This window comes from Larus michahellis, chromosome 2, assembly GCF_964199755.1.
Source record: "Larus michahellis chromosome 2, bLarMic1.1, whole genome shotgun sequence".
Taxonomy (NCBI): Eukaryota; Metazoa; Chordata; class Aves; order Charadriiformes; family Laridae; genus Larus; species Larus michahellis.
In genome coordinates this window covers 132,999,520-133,020,365 of record NC_133897.1, presented here as the reverse complement: position 1 = coordinate 133,020,365, position 20,846 = coordinate 132,999,520, and the positions used below count along the sequence as shown (strand labels likewise).

Here is a 20,846-nt window from a genome sequence, read left to right as displayed (position 1 = left end):
GAAAGTAGGGGACACCGGTGGCATGGACAGGCTCCAGGTTTAGAAGGAAAGAAGCGGTGCTTTGTCCCTGACACACAGTGTGGCACTATGGAACTTGCTGCAGGACGGTGAGGCTGCCACCGAGGTTCAAAAAGAGAGCACACCGATGGAGAGAGAATGGGGCACAGTGGCCTGGATGCTTCACCTAAACTGGTGATTTTCAGAAGCTGGAAAAACAAGCAAAAAGGATTCCCCTCTCTCTCTCTCTCTCTCTTTTTTTTTTTTTTTCTCCCCCTAAGCATTCCCTGCTGCTTTCTGCAGGAGCACATAATTCAGGATACTGAGTTAGAAAGGTCTTTCATGCAACCCTATAGGACAGGTTCTATGGGTTCATGTCTATCTTATTTTATCTGTAGGACATAAAAAGTTGTTAATAATTCTTCAGCATGATGACTTGAGAACCAATTTTAAGTGAATATTTACAAACTAAGGTATCAATCTCATAAATTCTGTATTCAGGTAGGAATTACCCTGAATATCTAAATAACTATGAACCATTGATGACTGGTTTGTGTCACTTGCAAAGTCTAGTGTCAGGAATGTAGGATTGTTGAGAATATAGGATAAGAAAAATATCGTTAAAGATGTAAGGTCAGGGAAAGCGGCATATCTAGAAAGTGGCAGTCAATAAGAGGATAAAAAAATACAAACTAACAAATATTTAACCATGTGCTGTGAACAGTAAATCTCTTCCTGGTCCCAACGAGTGATGAGTTAATGCATCCAGTTTATGCAGTAACTGCTACTCCTTGCAATTTTAAACTAGTTAATGTAACTACAAAGACCATCCCTGTGTGTGAGCTACTGCAGGGTGTCCAAAATGCAATTTGTAGACCAAAGAGCTTTGCCACTGTGTGATGAAGCCGATTCCTCCTCATTTTCAGAGGCTAAATCAATGTACAAACCACATAAAATACCTTATTAATTTTTTTCTGTGTCGAAAGAGGTGCAAAGATATTGTTTAAGCACAAATGGAAAGAGTGGTCCATATGCCCATGGCAGAGAGAAGGGCAATGGAAAGCTTCCCTAACACCTCACTATGAGGAAAAGGACGCAGAATATTCAAGGTATAAAGCAAGAAGGGTAATCCAGGCCTATCCTCAGATTTTTACCTGGAGCTAGCCTCAGTTCTAGAAACAAAATGAGGAGTTGTTGGTTTTGGTTTTTTTTTTTTTATTATAGAGTAATCACCAGAAAAGATTAAGCACGCTATTTAAAAATGAAGTCTAATAGGCTATTTTGGGAATCTGCTGGTATCAAGTCTATAAACAAATCTGGTGCACTCAAAAGCTATGAAAGGGTGTTTTTACTCTCAACACATTCAGTCAGTTAGAGCCCAGGAAGCGCATATCTTAGAGGAAGACGAAGGAAGTAATATCTTTCCAACAGATCCTGACCTGTGTCTACATATTTTCAGGGTATTGTAAGAAGCTGCCCTTACAAAGCCAAATACTGACCTTTTAATCTCCCACAACTTCCCAGGAGGAAAAAAAGCTTCTCTCTGTTTTAATAATGGTCAGAGCTGTCACTCTCCTCCCCGAAAGGAGCAAGCACGGCAAAAGAAACAAGCGAACATTCATGGCTTACTCTCAGTTTCTTATATTTGAATTCTCTGTCCCTCCAACGTCTCCATAAACAAATACCTTACAAGAAGCAGATCGAAGGAGCGAGTCTGGCAGGGTGTGATTTTGACTTACATATGCTGTGAAGCGTTGGGGTAGAGCTCTGAGAACTGCGGTGCCGAATCCTCGGGGCCATGGGGCGCGGCGTGGCTGATGACCATCATTATGGGCCTATGGGGATATATCCTCTTAGACATTCTGAAGTAATTAATGCTCTCATTAGTGATTAGGTCTGTGAAGTAGTCCTGGAACATACGATTAACACAAAGCAAAAGTTACAAAGTGCATGATTAATTAGATCACATACTATCATGTTATTATGTTATTTTCAAGTCCCTCATTAAAGCTCAGATCAGGAAGTAAAACCATACCATCAAAGAGATGTATGATTCGAGGGAGCATAGGGGAGACTGAGCGGTAATTACTTTCTTAAGCAGGCGATGCCACATAAAATGAGACAGTATTTTGCAAATCAGATACAACAGAAGGCATTAAGTAAATATGATTACCAGATTTTGTAATATAATGCTAAGTAACATTTAAAATTACAGACTCTACTGACTGTCTCTTGAATTTCACTGATAAAACCCTTTCACAAGATAATGCCTCCTAACTGCAAGAAATCATTGACTCTTAACATTGTTTTTCTGTTTACATAAATATTTCTTGCGTGCTCTTTGTTCAGATCATACTTTTGCATAGGTACAAAGTGGGAGAAAGCTACAACAGGCAACAGATTGCAAAAATCCTTATCAAAGAAATTGCAAATGCGAATGCAGGGAGCAGTTGAATTCCTGGAGGCTCTGTTCGTTTAATTGTGCAACTTTAAGCAGTGCAGCTGCTGAGATTAAGGTTGTGACTCGCTAATAAACTGGCTTAACCCACAGCCAAGGTGGCAAATGGAAGCCTACAAGGGGAAGGGAGGAAATGGAACTGAGAAAAAAAGATGAAAACTTAAATTAAACCACCTGCCACCTCGGAGCATTCACTGTTGGCCTGGAGGTCTAGTGTGAGCTTCATTGAGAAAGTGCTGAGACAATGTTTGTAATTTCAAGCACTTCCAGGCATGACTAATCATATGTTGTGGATTCGAGGCCCCGAACAGCTGCAAAAGCAGAGCCTGAGGGACAAGGTCTGTGTCGCTTGTTGGTGCTAGGACAAGCCAACCAGCTGTGACCTCCTCGCCCGCCCGCTCCCTGTCCCCCCTGCCCCTTCCGCTCTCCTGCAGCACACACGGTAGCCCTGGCTGCTACCATCCTTGCAGGGATGTGGGAGAGACAGCAAGCGACCTTTTGGTGTACAAAATGGGTAATGAGGCACCGGTGTTGTGATAATTTCTGGGTTTGTGGCCGGTTCGAGCGAAATGCCTGTATGACTGCTCTCCCAAAGCATCCACTCCCCTCTTATTTTCCTATTTATTCTAGCTGCGCGCACAGGGGTGCGTAAGGAATAACTAACCAATATTCTTTATTTTCTTTTTTCCACTCTATATAAATACATAATTAGTATCATGTAATTTCTACGGGTGGGGAAATCAGAAACAGGCATCGGGAGCTTCCAATAAAATCTCATTACATGGGTCAGAAACCACAGCTGCAACATCTGTATCATCTTCTGTGAGCTACAGTCTGAGGAAATTCCAGATTGCTTTCTGCAGGCTGGAAAGTCTGGGATCTGCACTCCTAAGCCTTCCCGAGAAACTTCACGGCAGTGGGCAGGTCACCTTGGCATACTTTCCAAACTTTGTCAAGAGCAGGAACAAGCTCTGAAGTTTTCCAACGGCCGTGTTCTCCTGCTTATCTATGCTCATAGTTATATCCGGTCCGACACCACAGGCGCACAGCCTTATTTTGTGTGTGCACTGTATAATGGAAAACAGCATGAACTAAGCCTTCTTATGTGGGTAACAACTGGCAACACTAGCTTTAAAGTTCAGTAGTGCAAGTGCACAATTATTTTTGGGAAAGGCTTTTATTTACTATTTGCTTCTGCCACAGAACCATCACTTTCTAGCAGAGGGAGGGAGGGAGGGAGAGAGGAATCACCAGGCTGCACTGATGAGCCTTTGGAAACTTTGTTCAGTTGTGCAATTAATACTCTCACATGGAAACTGATCTGAAATGCCCTGGAGAGAGAATGTCATCTCAATTTCTTGGTTGCAGTTGGTTAATTAATTAATTATCTGGTTAATTAATTATCTGAAAGCGATTTTTATATGGCTTAATAATGCAGCATTTATATGTCTGGAAAATACCTTTGCATAATCAAATCCATGCTTCTCTTTGTTACCATTACGAGAAATGGTGTAATTATAGAAGCGAGAGTTCTTCACTAATCCAACCCACTCTCTCCACCCAGGAGGGATGTAGCTGCCATTGTATTCATTGAGGTATTTCCCAAAAAAAGCTGTGAAGGTAAAAAAAAAAAAGAACACACACATACATGAGGCTTTGCAATCCAAGTCTTTTAGTCTGAGTCAAAAGCATGCATGAATGAAGACAAAATGTGTTAGAATGAGTCAGAGCTGCTTTATAAAAATGTTCCTTTTATACCTTACAGGGTTTTGAAATTAAAATAAGTTATTTCCAGAGTTTTTATGAGAGTTGAAAGCCTTCGAGACTTTAGGTTTTCTTCTTAATCTTTTGGAATGTAGTGCTCACGTGAAATATTTTCAGGGTTTTTTTTTTTGAGAATGAGTATGTTTCTCTTGGTTTCCACTTGAAAATGGAATAAAAACTGAGTGCCGCAAGGCAACATCTGAGAAACACCTTGTGGTTTTAAGCAAGTGCTGTGATGTTTTGGAGCCTGGCTTCTGACTTTTGAAAGTTTGGGATTAGTAACCTGGTTACATTTGCTGGTTTGATAAAAGGTCTGGGAAGTTCAGATCTCCGTCCTGCTGGGCCCACGTTTGGGTAGAGCAAGAGGGAATCCCCACTCTGCTTTGCTACCATATCTTCTCTAGAGCAAAACTGATGAAGAGACAAAGACTTGGAGGTCAACTACCTCCACCCGGCCTGCCAAATAAGTCTATTTTTTTTCCATTAGCTCCAGGTGACAAGTCAGAACCCACTTAGATTGAAACTTTCAGCCTTTGCTGTCAGGCCCAGGAGGGTTTGCAGGTGCTTCTGACAATTCCTCTGGAAGGAAGTAAAAAGGAAAACAATCTCACAATGTGGCCAGCTGTCTGGGAGTTGTGAATCACTTGTGCCAAAGATACAAAGACACCAAAAGCTGGCCAACTGGCTTTGGGAGGGTGAATTAATGCTGGCATGGCACCATGGCAAATGCAGCCATGTTGCTTCTAGGGACAAATTGGTATGGAAGCTATTTAGCTGCTTGTGTATGGTCTTTGGCCTGGATAGAGAAGCCAGTTTGGATCGCTCTGCCCTGCTTTTGCACTGCCTGGAAACTCTGGTGACAAAACACCTGTCTGGGCCTGCAACTTGGGTTTTCAGGGATTTATTAGCTCCAGGTCAGTTCCCAGCAAGTTACTGGGACATCTGAGTAACTTCACTGTTTGCATTTTTAATTTTCTTGAGGTTTACAAGCCCCTGGAGGGTCACCCCTGTGCCAGCAGTTCTGTCGCCCGTGTCCCCAGCAGTCAGCACAAAAGGTGCTCACAAAATAAGACACCCCTGAAGAGGAGGGAAAGACAGACACCTCTGTCTTTCCAGGGACAGAGCTCCTCTGGGTGATAGCTGGCCACCTCGCTGCACCCCTCGTGGTACACAGCCGCTGCCCTCGCTGCTGACCCCAGCTCGGTCCAGCCCATGGAGTGCTGCTGCCCAGCATTGCTTCCTCAGCTGGGCTTCAGGACACACGTCAAACCTCGCTACTTGTTTCCTACTAGGAAATGAAATCACTTTGAAAAACCTCACATTCAACCTAGACACATTCAAACTAACCAAAAAAGCACATTTGTGGGAGGGCTTAAATAATTCAGATCTGATTGATGCGGGCATGGTGGTGAACTTCCTGGGAAAACTGGTGGAAAAATCAAAATGTTCATAATTAAAACTTGCCTGAGGCAACATAACTATGGTGTAATCGGATCATATAACTGCCAACTGTCACTAACCAGAGGTTACAGTCATATATAATGTTACTTTCCTATACCATGTGGAATGTGACATATAAACAAGTCCTACAGACACTAGACCAGACTTCCAGCTCTTCCTCCCACAGCCAGTCAGAAAGCAACCCAGCTGCTCTCCTTTTTTCTCCTGAGGCCAACCAGAAGTCAAGACGCTTGAGGTGAAGAGGGCGACTGTGGGGAGGGAGTATGTGCCCAGCACCGTTGGTCCCGGAATGGAAACCATACTTCTCCTCGGCAGCCAAACTGGGTTAAACTCTCAGGGAGTCAGACATCCAGGGAAAGTGTAAGGGTAAAGACTGAACCACTGTGGGAAGGGAAGCCAAGGAAAGGGAAGAAGGGCAGGACAAGTCAGAGTGAGACAACAGTGAAGAGAATTGTGGGAGAGTGGTGTGACCAAGAGAGAGGAAGCATTACTGAGCCAAGCAAAATCAAGGACAGTCTGTGGTTACAGGGGAGATCTGAGGTCAGCCCTCATGAATGCCATCCCGGATCCGTCAGCAGCTACTGCATGACCTTGGGGAACCTGTAAAGGACCCCACTGCCAACCTGCCTCCCACAAAGATCAGAGGCTTTCAGGCTATGAAATGGAAGTTATGGCAATTTATCACGTAGGACGGTTTGATAGCCCCACCTATAATTAAATTGACTAATGCTGAGACCTGAACTCTGCTATTTACAGTCTTGCCAAACTTCAATCATTAGTGAAGATAGTTTCCATGCTATCTGACTCAGGCTGCATTTTGCTCCACGGAACATTTTAGCCAAACAGTTCAGCAATTTCCAAGAAAAAGGCTAGGGGAAAATACATGGGTTTGCCCATTTAAAAATCATCGGCAAGCTTTTCTCTAAGAAGTTCTAGTGTCTGTAGGTTTTGACATGTTGCCTTTGTAAATAACAGAGGTGGCTAAGAAAATCTGTCTCAAAATGGTCAAGCTCTGAAAAACTGTAGCACACAGATGATCAGGAAAGACTTACTACAGCTTCTCAGTTTAATGTTGCCATAGGGTGTTCCTTTATGGACCTGAGAAAGTCTCCACAGTTTCAGTTTTGGCACTAAAATAAAGAACAGTAAGCTTCTTTCTCTCCTTCTCTCCTCTCTCTGTGATATTCAGGCATTACCTGAGAGAAAGCCACCAGTATAAAATGCAGAGATGAAATGACCTGGGGCATAAGGATGAGAAAAGACAAACCGAATTTAGAAAAGAAAAGGGAGGCTTGGAGGTGGTGAGGGCCAATTCACCTTGGAATTTCCTTGCTTTAGATTGCTTAATTTTACAACTTTAATAATGTTTCGTTAGCTCCTCTTTGGCCCCCTGAACCCCATATTTCGGTGCATGTTATGAGACTTTGGATTGACAGCCCGAACCATTCACCTTTGTGTTGGCAATGTTTTAGTATTTTATCATAAAAATAAATCTCAGAGCTGTCAAGTTTTAAACAGCTCCTTGAATGACAGTTTGCAGAAATAGATGTTTCCCCCTGTTGCGGAATAAAGCCGTTCTGATGTCAAATGTACAGCAGAGCCCTGATTACTAGTAGAAACAGCGGTAGCCATGGTAGTGGATCACATTTGCCAAATTGCTTCAACCAAGAGTGGTTTGTTGGTCAAAAGCTCGGGAGGATGAGAGTAATTAGACAGATGAAGGGAAAAGCCAGGCTTTTACTGAAACACAGGAGTTCAGTCCCTTCTCTGTGGTATTTTCTGAGTACCACTGAATATAGGATAGGGCAAGTGAGTCAGAGCTGGAGCCCAGCACCAGCAGTTAGTGTCTGGCTCTTCATGCTCCGAATGAAGACAAGTTCCAAAGTAAAAGGAAAGCACAGTAGTGTCCATGGGGCCAAATAATAATCAGCAAGTAATCACGAGGGGTGTCCTACTTGTTTTTTGCTAACCAGAGGATTGTAAACAAAGCGCTATGGAACATGTCATGGAACTGCCCAAGAGCTGTCACCGTGACGTGCAAATGTCCTTGCTGGATCTTCATGTGCTTGGCTTGTAGAGTCAGCCCATATCCTTAGTTTAGCTGTTGCCTGACACTTGCCGAATTGCCCAAGCCTGAGTATTGACTGTGAAGGCTGCTTGCACTCAGCAGTTACAGGGTTTAGGAAGCCATTTCTGCTTGTAATTAATAAAACGGAGATTATGACTCAATGGGTAAAAGCCTTATTAAAAAGTAATGCCATTTCAAGGGACATCTTTTCATTATTGCATGTAATGGCCCCCACAGGGATAACAAGAAAGGTAAATGCCAATTTTTGCATTTTAATAAGACAGTTTTTATCTGCATTCTGGCAGTTTTGCTAACTGTTCCCAGGACACATTGTTATTTTTTAATCACATGTAGAGTAGCTTAGTATATCAGAATAATTGTATTCTGTGTGAGTATGTTAATTAAATTTATGCAAACAACAACACATGGCATGGTGAACAGTTATACAGACGTCTATGTGTCTCAGGAGTGGCTGCAGAATACACATATTTGGTACCTAATATGAATAGATGCCTTAATACGTGGTTTTGTTTTGCCTTTAGCAATTAGCTAATGAGTTCTGAACTGGACCAAGAGATCCAAAGGGTTGCAACGGGTGCAAGACAAGGAGAATTTGACCCAGAGGATCTTTGGGGTTTGAAGCCAGGATATTGATAGCTGAATATGATTCAAATTCTCATAATTCCCAGTACTTTTTCCCCCAGTATTTTCTACAAGCATTTATGACTAATGTTTACAGTATTACACAATAGAATTAGTCCCCTAACTCCTGTAAGCATTAGTGGATCAGTGTACAGGTGAACTGGGCTACAGCTACTGGCGAGACGCCGCTGCACTTCCACGGATCAAAGGGCGTATATTATGTTCTAACGCCCTTGTTATTTGTTGAGGCTTAGGGGAATGTTTCCGATTTAAAACTAACCCAAACCTTTAAAAAGGCATGCTGCAGTAAGGTTTAGTCACCGTGACCCAGACAAGGGCTTTAAGCGGACAGCCCACTTCCTTTAACAAAGTCAGGAAACCATTTACAGGAGTTGCGAAGCACTGTTTATATGACATTTCAGGGCTGACACACAGTGATTCTGTGCTTCTGGGGACAGAGCCCAAGAAAACTGCAACTTCCGGATTATTCCAGTAAATTCCTCCTTGCTTTCTTCCCATTATGCAAGCGACAGATTCAAACCCAAGAAGTTTCCCCTGCTGTTGAAAAATTACAGAGAATTAGCGTATCACGTCATTAAAGTGCAGAAAGCCAGGTCAGTACGCCAGCACTGCCTAGAAATGAAATAAGCACTGTCCCAAAAAATGCGGTGAGGAAACTGAGGCACCAAGAGGTTAACCTTCAGCTAGACCTAAGTCACGCAGGAAGCTCTGTGGCACTGCCAAGAATATTATTCAGATTTCACAGTTCCCAGTCTTGTAACTTAACCGCAGTAGAAAACCTCAGGTTTTCTACTTTTTCTCCAGCTTTGTGGGTCTTTCCCAGTTGCTGCCAGGTTTACCATTGTAACCAAAAAGAGCATTAAAGATTTTATAACTCAGCAGTTGCAAAAGGCATTAGCCTATAACTTGATATAGCAATCGTTAGCCTGGGTGATGTCTTTAACAAAGCCTGCATTATGGGCCAAGCTGGTAGCACTTTCCAGTATTGATGTTGTCTGACACTTCTCATTATAAGACCCTGTTTTCAGATGCTTATAACTTTCTCATACTTGGACTGAAATTTTCCACACTGGATGTCTGCCTCAGGCTGACTTTTTTGAAACTTCGTAGCCTGAACAGTAGCCATCTTTGAGAAACGCAGTAATGGAAAAGGAATTACGTTTAACATCTGAAAAAAATTATGCGAGCTTTCATTTGATAGCACTCCCATGTTCTGCACTGAGAGCATGAACTCTGCCATAGACGTGATGGACTTTCTGTCAAGGAGGCATCTTTTATCACCCTGGTAAAAATCTGACCAAAGTTTGCTCAGTTTTGAAAAAAAACACACCAAAACCTGCAGTTTACATGTGCTAGAGATGTGGGAACCGTGGGATTTTTTTCCCTGTCCAACTGTGAGTGGTGTCAGTAAGTGGGAGAAAGCTCAGAGAACGCAGAGGGTGGGAGGTGACCAGGAGAAGCAGTTTGGGGAATGGCAGGAGATACAGGAAAGGAGCTGGGGGGAGGTGAGGGGGAAGCAGTGGGGGCTTGGGGGCCTGGGACTGGCAATTAAGAAACCAAGAAACTGGACAGCAAGTGCAGAAAGGAGAAAGAAGCTGACTGACAGGGCAAGGCGGGTGGGAGAAGCGGGTTTGCTGATCAGGCTGGGAAAGGAGATCGCTAAGGGAAAGCGGTGGGAACAGGACGTGTCTGTCAGGGGCTGACTGGAAGCCAGGAGGGGAGGGAGGGTGGGAACGACTTGAGGACAGACAGGCTGGGGGACAAGGCTCAGAGCAGAGGCCGAGGTGAGGTCTTGCAGGGCCAGAAAACTCGGATGAGAAAACTAAGGACTGGAGACTGCTCTGCCTTAACGGGGTGGGATGAAGGGAGCCAGGAGTGCTTTTGGACAGTGGGGAGGACACAACAATGACTGAAAGGGCTCCTGGTACCTTCTTTTCAGCAGACATCTGAAAACCTATAGCTGCCTGCCCCCCAGCCTCCATATGTGTGACACCCACTGCCTAGTAACTCAGTAAGAAAGCAGTGGAGCTTTGCAGAGGGGATCTGAGACCCTCATCCTTGGTGCAGATGCCTTTTGATAGAACTGGTCTGTCTTTTTAAACTGAGGAAATCTCACCCTCTAAGAAGCAATATGTTATTATGTAGTTAAAAGCTCTCATTTGGCCACATGAACAAGAGAGGAGAAATAGTTGCACAATGTTCTACTCAGGTTTTCCTAAATGAAGCACTTGAATGCGTAAACTTGCTAAAAATCTTTCAGTGTACGGTTTTCTGTGCAATATTTAATGGCACAGAATTCTGTTTTTAAATATAAGTAGGCAGACATGCTGTGGTTTTTGATGAGGTCTTGGACAGAAACCAAAAAAAAGTTTCACTTCACATGATACCATAGAACTAGAAATTCCTGTATGTTATCCTTTTCGGCCTTTTTCCTCTTCTATGTTTCACTTTTTGTAGACTATTTGAATATATTCAGTGTATTTCACTTTTACTTATACATTTCTTAGTTTGACTGAAAGTGCAATTTTATTCTGAAAAATGAGGCATATTTTTAATTAGTTAAAATCCCAGTTACATTGTGTTTGGTGCGCCCTGGCCTCTTTTATATCAATTAAGGAAGAACCTGGAGCACTCCCTCTCACGGTCTCTCTCTCTCTTTATTTTCACTTTAGAAATATTCTGAAAACCAGGACTCATTCCCCTGCACACTCACACCCACCCCTGTACCATATTCTGCCACCCTCTCTGTTTTGAAAGGGTGCATGAAGCAGGATACAAATTAGGTCACCGAAATGATGCAGATTAAAAATAGCGTGTGCTGGCAGCGAATTGTACTGTAAGGCTGTGAACAGGAAACTCCCTGGCTCTGCCTCCAGAGGAAATGTATTGTCTGCCCACACCTTCAGGAGGCACAGCTTTTGCTCCCTTTATGAAAGATTAACTTGTCCCCATGCGTCAGAAGGGAATGGTGGAGAGTTTAAATACTCCTTAGCTTTCAGTCTCCCGGCATCTCGGCATTTTATTAGTTCTTTGGTCACTATGCTAAGAAATGCACCCGTAAGTGACAGATGTCAACTGACATGCATCAGAAGCTGACGGGAACTGTTGAACATATTAACTAGATGTCAAGCAAGTGACCATTTCTGTTCATCACCGCACAGAAGTCTGCGACTAATGTCAAAACAAGCCAGATAGTGACATCTTGATGTTCAGTCACTTCTTGAGTTCTGACTTTTACAAAGGCAAGCATTTAGAAATTAATGTTCAAGTTGCTTAACTTTGCTATGTTACCATTTTTGACCCACAAAAGGCTGAGAGTGCCATCGGGACGGTTGCGTGCGTGATTCCTGAATGTTATTCTGATTGGTTGATACTTCCGAGCGACAAATAAAATATTGGGAAATACATCTTCCCAGAGACAATTCTGAAAAATGCAAGCAAATAATTGCCTAGTTCGAGGATCTCTGTTCTTTCAGGTGGGACTCCATATGGGGAGAGCGGGGTCCGAAGTTTGTCGTGTTGCTGTGAGGCTGCCCATGGGCGCTGAGCCAGGACAGGCTCCTGTTCTCTCCTGCACAGCTACTCTGGCTGTGAAGGGCTAAGAGGAGCGAGGGTTAGAAGGTAGTAATTTCTTAAACTAATGCTAAGCAGAGATGGCTCTGAATGCAAATGCATGTTAAGTCAGGGGGAGAATCTTCAACTTACATTTCTCTTCATATTTGCAAAGGGCTGAAACTTCAGCTGGTAAAAATGTAGAATCCCTCAGTACACAAAGTGTGACGCACTATTTAACAATAAAATGATTGTTGCATTTATGTCTCCTGGACATTGGCTGCGCTGCTGTCATGGATCTCTCCTCTAAAACACTGAGATAGTGCTTGGCTACTGCTCGGTTATGAAGATGTAGCACGATCCTCCTTTCCTACTGGAGGAAGCCAAGGCTGGGGTAGCACACTCCCAGAGTTTTCTTTTGTGAATGGCAGTGTGAACTGACAACACCGAAGGGCACGTCTGAGAGGCAAGACTATGTACCACAGGGCTGGGATAAAAAAGTATAAGGTAAAGAAAGTCAGAGACTTCAACAGTACTGCGGGGAGGACTGAAGGAACAACAACTAAACAGCCAATACTTTGGAAAGCACAAAGCAAAACCTCTAACTCCTGCATCTAATAATCTCACAAATAAAATTTCTGAATCTAAATAGCTGAAGGGATACCTACGGACATTAAAAGCTACCAGATGAAAGAAAACTTCTCAAGATTTTCTCAGTTTCTACAAAATTTGAAAGTGATTAGGGTGACCCTTTTTTCCTCCCCAGTATGAGCAGCTGGAGCCTATGTAATTAGAACAAATGTCTCATCTCTTTGAAGCTCTCCAGAGTTTCTTCGTTTTCTCTTTCTACCTATTTAGAGTGTCTTTCCCTGCTATTTCCTACAAATTCTACTTTAATATTACCAATTCTGTGGACTTTCAACGATCAGGATGCTGTGCAGTTGACTCATTGATGCATTAGGATGCAGCTTGTGAGTAGGGGAAACTGTAAAAATTGAAACATCCTTAATTGTTTGGGGATTTTTTTTGATGATAATTAGATGAAAAAGTGATCTTGGTTTGGCAGTGTTGTTTCTGAATATTGTCTGCCCTGCTAGCACCCAGCACAGTTCCTGCCTATGATTTAGCACTGACATATAATCTTCAAAAAGGGATGTTTCCATGAAATGCAACATCTCCATTAGGTCACATCAGAGTAGAAGAGGAGTGGAAAAGTAAAACAGAAAAAGGAAAGAAAAAAACCATTCTGTTCTTTGCCGGGTTTTCCCAGTGGGCTCTAATTATGACCGCAGTTTATTAGAGCGCATTTCAGACCTCTCTTTAAATGGCCTGCTGTGCCTGTGTGGAGTCCTCGTGGCTTCAGCAGGACTCCCCTCATAAGCAGTCTGCCCACATGTGATCAATTGCAGCACAGAGGGTTTAGTTAAGACGGCAGCAGGTTTAGACAGCGGACGCTTTATAGATGTTGGGAACTACTTGGAGTGAACAGAAGTAAGGACATCACACAAACACTCCCCCACCCCTTTATTTCCACCGATTTATATAATAATTTAAGCCTATGCAAAAAGTGAGAGCTAAATCCTCATAATTTCAAACAGAGAACCAGGATGGAGGTATTGCACGTTGTCTCATTTGGACTGGAGCTCTCTGGGCCAGTGTCTTACCAGGCTTGTCACCAAACTGTGAGTGGCTTTGGGTCACTCACTTCTCTTTCTCCGCCTCAGTTTCCCATTGAGGAGGATACTGAGTTCCTCTCAAAGTATGTAGAAATGCACAGGGTAAATACTCAGTGTCTGCAGTATCAGCACAGAGTCACTATGTGGCATGTGGCCACTCTCCCCAGTTCCCTCTTTTTCACTCCCAATTATTCTTGACTCCCAGGTATTCTTGAGTCATTACAATTTTACTAAACTTTCTAGCTGTGAAGTGTAGATTATTAGTTGGTTAGTGGACTTTTGATGACTTTTTAATGAGGCGACACTGTCCTTGAAAAATGTATTATAAGATGTGCTGTTAATTAAGCTACCACTTCAAAAAAAATTGTGGGGTAATTAGAAGGTAGGCTTATCTTACAAGGAGCAAATGGATAAATTCTTTGGGGCCATATTACTATAGGGTGAAACAATATACTTTGGTCAGGAGTTTCATACAAGCTTTTTCATTTGTTTCCATTTCCTTTTTCTCCTTCCTGCCCCTTGTTAAAACTCACCTACCTTGACAGTTTTAGGACTGATTTTCTCTCTGCTTGCCTTTGGAAAGGGATTTTTTTTCCTTTTCCTTTTCTTTTGACCCCTTTTTCCTTTCTATTTAATAGGGCCGAGTCTGCATTTAGTAGACATCTCCACATACCTTCATAATGCAAGGCAGTGCAGAAGATATACCCAAAGCAGAGTGTTTACCCCCAGAAGGCTAGAGAGGGCTAGTGACAGAGCTATCCAGTTTACGCATGAGGCATTTAGTTGTGCAAGTATGAGATTACAAATCAACAAGATATGAAATTTTTTAAGAACAGGAAAGCCAGGTCCCGCATGAAGCAGCCGTAGATAAGGCAGAAAGGACTTCTGAGTCATAAGCCATGAGACAAAGCTCATATTTTAGAGCGAATTCAGTATCTTTTCTAGCAGTGATTGTCAATTCTCTCTCCCCTCTTTTTCTCCTCCAAAGCCTTGATGCTGACCCTTACTCATGGCAACTTCACTGAAACAAGCTTAATAGAAACTGAAGTACTATTCACTGCAGAGCCAACACCATGTCCCAAGAAGTTAAGTATTCATCTGTTTTTTTTGCTTTTTAAACAGGTTGCAGAAGCTCTCCAGAACTGCAGATACAGAGGGACAGAAGAAAAAAAGAGCGAGCTGTCTGTGTGGTGAAGAAAAGATGGCAAACAGGCAGATAAAACTGAGGCATTGGATATAGTAGCATTAAGAGAATTAGGACAAGCAGACAGCATGGAGACATTCGCCTGCTATATGTTTTGAAAGCAATCCGTTCTTGTGCTAAGCCTCTGATAGAGACAAATTTCTTTGCTGCCAATTACATTGTAAGGAACGCAGTTGGCACCGAAATCTGTGCCTCGTTGGTCCTGTAAAGGGGAGTCTTTGTAGTCGAACGACGCTTCTGGACAAATTGCACCCTGATGACCTCGCACAACTCCTGTACCTTGCGAAGGGGAAGTCAGGCTGGAGCCTAATGTGTCTACGGATTGAATCTTAGGGGATAGGTGATGCAGAAATGAATCAGGTTTTACATCAAGCTGAAGCATAGACGAGAGGAATAAGAAGAGTTCTTTGTAGACAGGAAAGGGATCTCCTGACTACGGAAAACCACCAGGAATTTACAAGAAAACTATCAAATCTTATTGGTGCACAGTAGAACAATCCTTCTTAAAGGCAAGTTTCTATTCCTTTTCAGAAAATGCAAATGAAATATTGCCCCATGGCAAAGTTTAAATTATACCATTCACCTTGTTTCACTCCCATGACAGGCACTTCGCTCCTGTGAGGTCTTTGGCACCAGTCCCCAGCCTGGCCCGGACATCTTCTTCCATAACTGTTAGCGGCTGTCCACAAGCAGGTCATAATACTGACCATAATCACGCCTGGAACTGCCAGTTCAGACCCACAATGCCACTAAAATGCACCTCTTTCGCACTAGGTGTAACTGCCCAACAGCTTATTTCCCACCTGGGACATCCAAATGTGAAAATATGCTGCTCCATCACAAGTGAGTTCCTTTATGTGGCCATTAGCTGTGGATCTAGACCAGCAGGCAGTACGACCCTCCCTCTCCATAACACTAAACCTCTGCTCTGTAAACCCAACTTGGGACAATACTTCATTTTAGGCAGTGATTCGAGACCCATTGCTGAATATCTGCCACCTTCACCTTAAACAAAGAATTACTGTTGATTTATCTCTTACCTGTTCTGTACCCAGTGTTATTGAGATACACAGCGAAGGTACGTGGCTCGTGAGTAGCCTGCCATGAGGGAGAAGAGCAGTTTTCGTTGTTGGTGTATATGTTGTGGTTGTGCACATACTTCCCAGTCAGCATGGAGGAACGCGATGGGCAGCACATCGGGGTGGTTACAAACGCATTGATAAAAGAGGCCCCTCCATTCTCCATAATCCTTCTGGTTTTATTCATCACTTGCAAGGACCCTGCAATAAGAGGTACTGATCATCACTGTGCTGCAAAAAAATAGTCAGAATATATTGGCTGCTATTATGCTATCAAAAGTAAAGTATCAGTGACTAGCTTGCCTTTGGACACCAGTCTGTTCTACCCTGTTGCTTAAGTAATTTTAGGAGAAAGGGTAAGAATTTTATTATAGCACCAAAAATATTTTTCAGGATTCCATAAAGGCTGAGTTCTTTTTTCTCAAAACTAAGTTAAAATACAGTCTAATCTAGAAATACAATGTTAAAGCTTTAGAGCTGTATCAAATGTATAGGTCAACAGCTCTTCAAACCTGGCTGTAGGAAAACAGTATGTTACACAGACTACATCATTAGTCCAAGTGCCAGTAAAATATGTAAAATGCTTAGATTACCAACGAATCTGCTGCAATTCTTTCCATTTTATCAGATAATCAGAGAGATAGAGAGAGTGAGAAAGGAAGGAAGTAAAGGAGGGAGTGAGAGATGGGGGAGGAGACACAGAATTCAGTAACAATTTTTGTTGAGGAAAGTTTCTGTGGATGCAGGATCAGCATGTTTGACTCTGACACTAAAGCACCGTGCTCAAAATCAGCTTTTGGGGATAAACCTGTGTGCGAAAAATATTGGCAAAATTCAGCACCTTTCTCAAGAAATTGCACTGATCCAGTTTAAAGAACAAAGACATTTTTTTGCATCCTTCAAAACATCTTCATCAACAGCAAGGTGGGACAGGCAGGGCTCACACATTTCCAATTGCAGAAAGACTGAGCAGCTCTTGGTAGGGTCTGTCAGTATTTGCTAACACCTGTCAAACTTTGCTCTTTCTGTTATTCAACAGAGCAGAGATTGAAGGGACAGGGTGAACCGTGAATATGTCAGTGTGTGCCCAGGAAACAAGTTTGTGAATTGTAATACTTGCACCATTTTGGTGGTAAAAAGAGGTTTCTGGAATTATCCTTTCTAATTTTTCTTTGGCTTTACAATTAATTTTGCATGGTTGACAGTTGCAGGTTTAAATTTAAATCCATTGATTCTACTGATATGACAAGAGTTTTTCTTGGTGGTTTTGTTTTCATCACTTCAAAATCAAATTAAAAAAAAAATAAAGGTTTTAAAACAATGGAAGACGTGACTGTAAAACCACAAAACTGCCAAGGAGGCTTAACTTTGGGTGTAAGCAGCAAAATCTTACAAATTATCTTACTAAAGTTAAGCATGCTCTATTTTGCTTGTGGTCTAAGGAGTCAGTGCTGAATATGAAATATTTTGCATCAACATGATTTTGTTAAAAACAGGAAGAAGAGTTAGCTCTTCAGCATTCCCTTGTGTAGCGCCAACGTCTGTGTCTTTAAGGATACATTTAGTACCCTTGGTATCAGTCACCATCGTTTTGGACTCTTCCTTCTTTTATAAAAGTAGAGCATCTGCATTTGTGTTTTCCTGAACTCAGTACAGACAAAACCCATGTGTTCAGAGATATAGAGAAGTAGGAGAGTAACTGAGAGGTCCCCGAACACAAAAGGTCTCCATTTGTATCAGTGGGAGCATTTCACTGAGTTGTTGAGTAAAAGTCAAATGAGAGATCATCCCTGTTCTACATGTCTTTATCTCGGCCCCCAGGCTGACTTTTTCTTTTTAGTTTTTGTTTTGGTTTGGTTTTGTTTTGCCAGAGCTCTCCCGTTTTTGAAATGTCACCGTTTATTACTGAGAGCTCCGCTGCAAAGTGCTTTGAGGTCCTCAGATGGAAAGAGTTCAGGTACACTAATGCACGGTAAGAGCAGCAGAGCTGTTGTGCACTTTCATGCCTCTCTGCATTATAAATGAGTAGCTGTTAGTGCGCTTCCTCATTCCTCTGCTTGGTCAGCCCTCTGCTCTTGCAAACCTGCTGTTCATGAGTAAGTTTTTCCTCCAGGTATGCACTTACTGACACTGATAATAGATTTAGCCCCTCTGGAAATTCTGGAATAGGCACTTCAAAGCAGGTGAGACTTCCTCATTTGGAAAACAAAACATAAGTAGGAGATAAAACTTGCTGATATAAGTTATAATGCTTTGCTGTCTGTAGCTCTCCTCACAGCTTGTGCTCTTTACCATCTGGCCCACAGTCTTCAGGGCACACGTACTCAGGCGCTGTCTGACAGCAGGACACTCACGCTCTACACGACCAACTGGGGAGCACCTGAGGGGAACCAGATAACCGGGAACAGCCACTTTGGACGCAGAAGTTAGCAACTTTTGTCAGCCAAGAAATTCAGTGTCACTTCTCAGTCTATTCTCATACATCAAGAAATATGTTTGGTAACCAAGGTTTCATAACAAGTCTTGAAGTTGCTACGGATTTTCATCCAGGTGTAACACAGGTGGACATCTCTACAAAAGGATGGCTAGAGCCACCTTGTCTTTATTTGGCTTATATGCAAGGCCCCAGGAAGGTGATGGACTTTCTCAGATGTCAGCACATATCCCTGTTTTTTCAGCTTGTGTTGTTAAGTGCTTTGAAAGTTCTAGTGAAGATGGAAAGCAAACCAAGCAAATTGTGCCTGATATAATATATCTAGATGATGCTGTGGTCTCTTCACCCACTGGAGTACTCAGTGGATGGTTTATATGGATTTCACTCGGTGGTGCATTAGGCTGTAAACAGGGATACAGAAAAAAGTAATTATGTCAAATGGGTTTTTCACTTTTTTTTTTAATAACCTTTTCCACTTCTCTCATAAGGCTCTGTGTTAGAAACACTGGAACTACTAACATATTTATTAGTTTTGACTCCTTTCTGACATTATACAAGAGATTATTCACAGTGAGGATTATGAGAATGATTTGGGGGTCATGGTTTGAGGTACTAATGTTTGCAAACGATAGAGGAGCTGCAGGACAGAGGGAAAGACTAAAGAGTGAGCAAAAAGCTGGAAATACCTGCATTCATGCCTGAATGGACTATAGACGTGACCTCAGTGGGAGCTGGGGCCACTGCCCTGAAGAGCAGCAGTACGTTGTCTCCAGAGCGGCGGTAGTTTTGGGCAGTTCTGGGTTCTGGGAGCTGGTGCTTTGCTTTGAGCAAGATTCCCATTTGCCTCAGTGTTGGGCAGTTCTTTCTCTACCCTCTGGATCTTGGTGAGGGAAAGAAAGTGTGCAGAGGCACAATTTAATCAGTCATTTCCCAGCTTCTGGGCCCAAGTATTTGCTGAGTTTCTTCAAGAGCTGTAGGCCAGGCTGCTTCATACTGCTTAAATTGCCATCCACCAGTAACACCCTTCCTCCGTGCCACATTCCTCCCAGCATCGGTAGGAACTGACTGGAGTTGTGGAGCAATTTTTGGGTTTCATCTGATAAGTAGAATGAGACAGCAGCTCTGCTTAACTTCTTTGCATTCAGAATGCAAAACTCAGGAGGATGGCGGAGATCGATAGGAAGATGTGCATACTGCTATGCTTTGAGCACTAACTAAATGCAAGCTCCCTGCCTCCTGCAAATTTTACATTGGATAACTCGCCTGTATACAATTTGCACTCAGGCAGCTGAATATTTTGGTTCAATGCTTATACAAGCTCTGGAGACAAATCCTTCCTGATTGAAGTCTATAATGTACCTTATATGCTTTTATGTTCAAGCATTCATTTAGAACAGTTTTTGGAAATGTTCGTGCTGGGAATACAATAGCAAATAATCCATATTGAGAGACTTCCAGTCTTGTGATTTTTGGATAGCAATGCCGAAGTTTTATTCTGTTTGTGGCAGAAAGTGTTACTTCCCACTGACCTTTGGGAAACATAAGATTTTTCGCAGGAATCACTGAAGGGCAAGGGGATAATTCACACATGGAAAACAGTATGGCTTTACTTTTCAAATAAGCAGAATGATTTATTAGCAGAAGTGTGAATAATGCAGTACAGTAAGTCTTGGGGCTGAATCCTGTTTCCTGTGAAATGATGTATGAAAAGGGGAAACCTGTGTCTTCATTCAATGCAGCGGGAATCCACACGCATCCAGGCTATTGCTCAACGGCTTGCTAATAGGAGCCAGAGCGCCCTGCGAACATCCAGAGTGGCTTTCAAAGAGAGGAGCTCCACAATATGAACAAAGTGGCTTGCCACATCCTTCCTCCTCTTTCACCACTTGCAAACCCTCTCACAAGACTGAAGACAGCAAGTCGGTAACGACGTTCAGAGACGTGTCTGCTGACCTGCCTTCCCCAGTGGCCTGGAAAAATCAGGCTCTTTCGGACCACAAAAAGGACGACATGACTCGACCCTTTTAACAAAATTTTCACGACAACTCTATCAAGAAGCAATGCACCCCTATTGTAACAGCTGTATTTTAGGCCAACAATAGAGCCAGGAACAGCCATTCATTATGCAGCACGGCTAAACAGAGCAGACGTTAGAAAGAGGGAGAAATAAAAAAGATAAGACGTGCTCCGATCTAAAGGCCTGGTCTTGGAGCTCTGCTGCATAAAAGAACTAACTCTCCGTCACGAAATATAGTTTATTAATTGCGTTCTCACATCCCTGAAGGACTGTGTAAATTATTATCGCATCAGGACAAATACAAAAATGCTAGCAATTGAAGAATTGCTTTTAGATCTAGACCACTTATTGTCTGCAACTTTCTGGATGAAAGTATGTGATTTTAGAACAAATGAACTATTTTGTTATAAGTTTTCTGGAATGAAGCATTTTGATTTTTCAATGTCATATGGCATTTTGTTTAGAAATTTACT

General features: G+C 42.6%; 1 protein-coding gene across 10 annotated transcripts in view; it reads right to left on the bottom strand.

Moving 5' to 3' along the window:
- SULF1 (sulfatase 1) overlaps positions 1–20,846 on the bottom strand; it is a 154,522-nt gene that overhangs the window by 46,374 nt on the left and 87,302 nt on the right. For all 10 annotated transcript variants that reach the window (XM_074577243.1, XM_074577237.1, XM_074577241.1 and 7 more), the window contains 3 exons: positions 15,884–16,123; positions 3,916–4,067; positions 1,737–1,906 (listed from right to left, as the gene is read on the bottom strand). In XM_074577243.1, the coding sequence (XP_074433344.1) occupies positions 1,737–1,906; positions 3,916–4,067; positions 15,884–16,123 (562 nt within the window). The remainder of the gene's footprint in view (positions 1–1,736; positions 1,907–3,915; positions 4,068–15,883; positions 16,124–20,846) is intronic.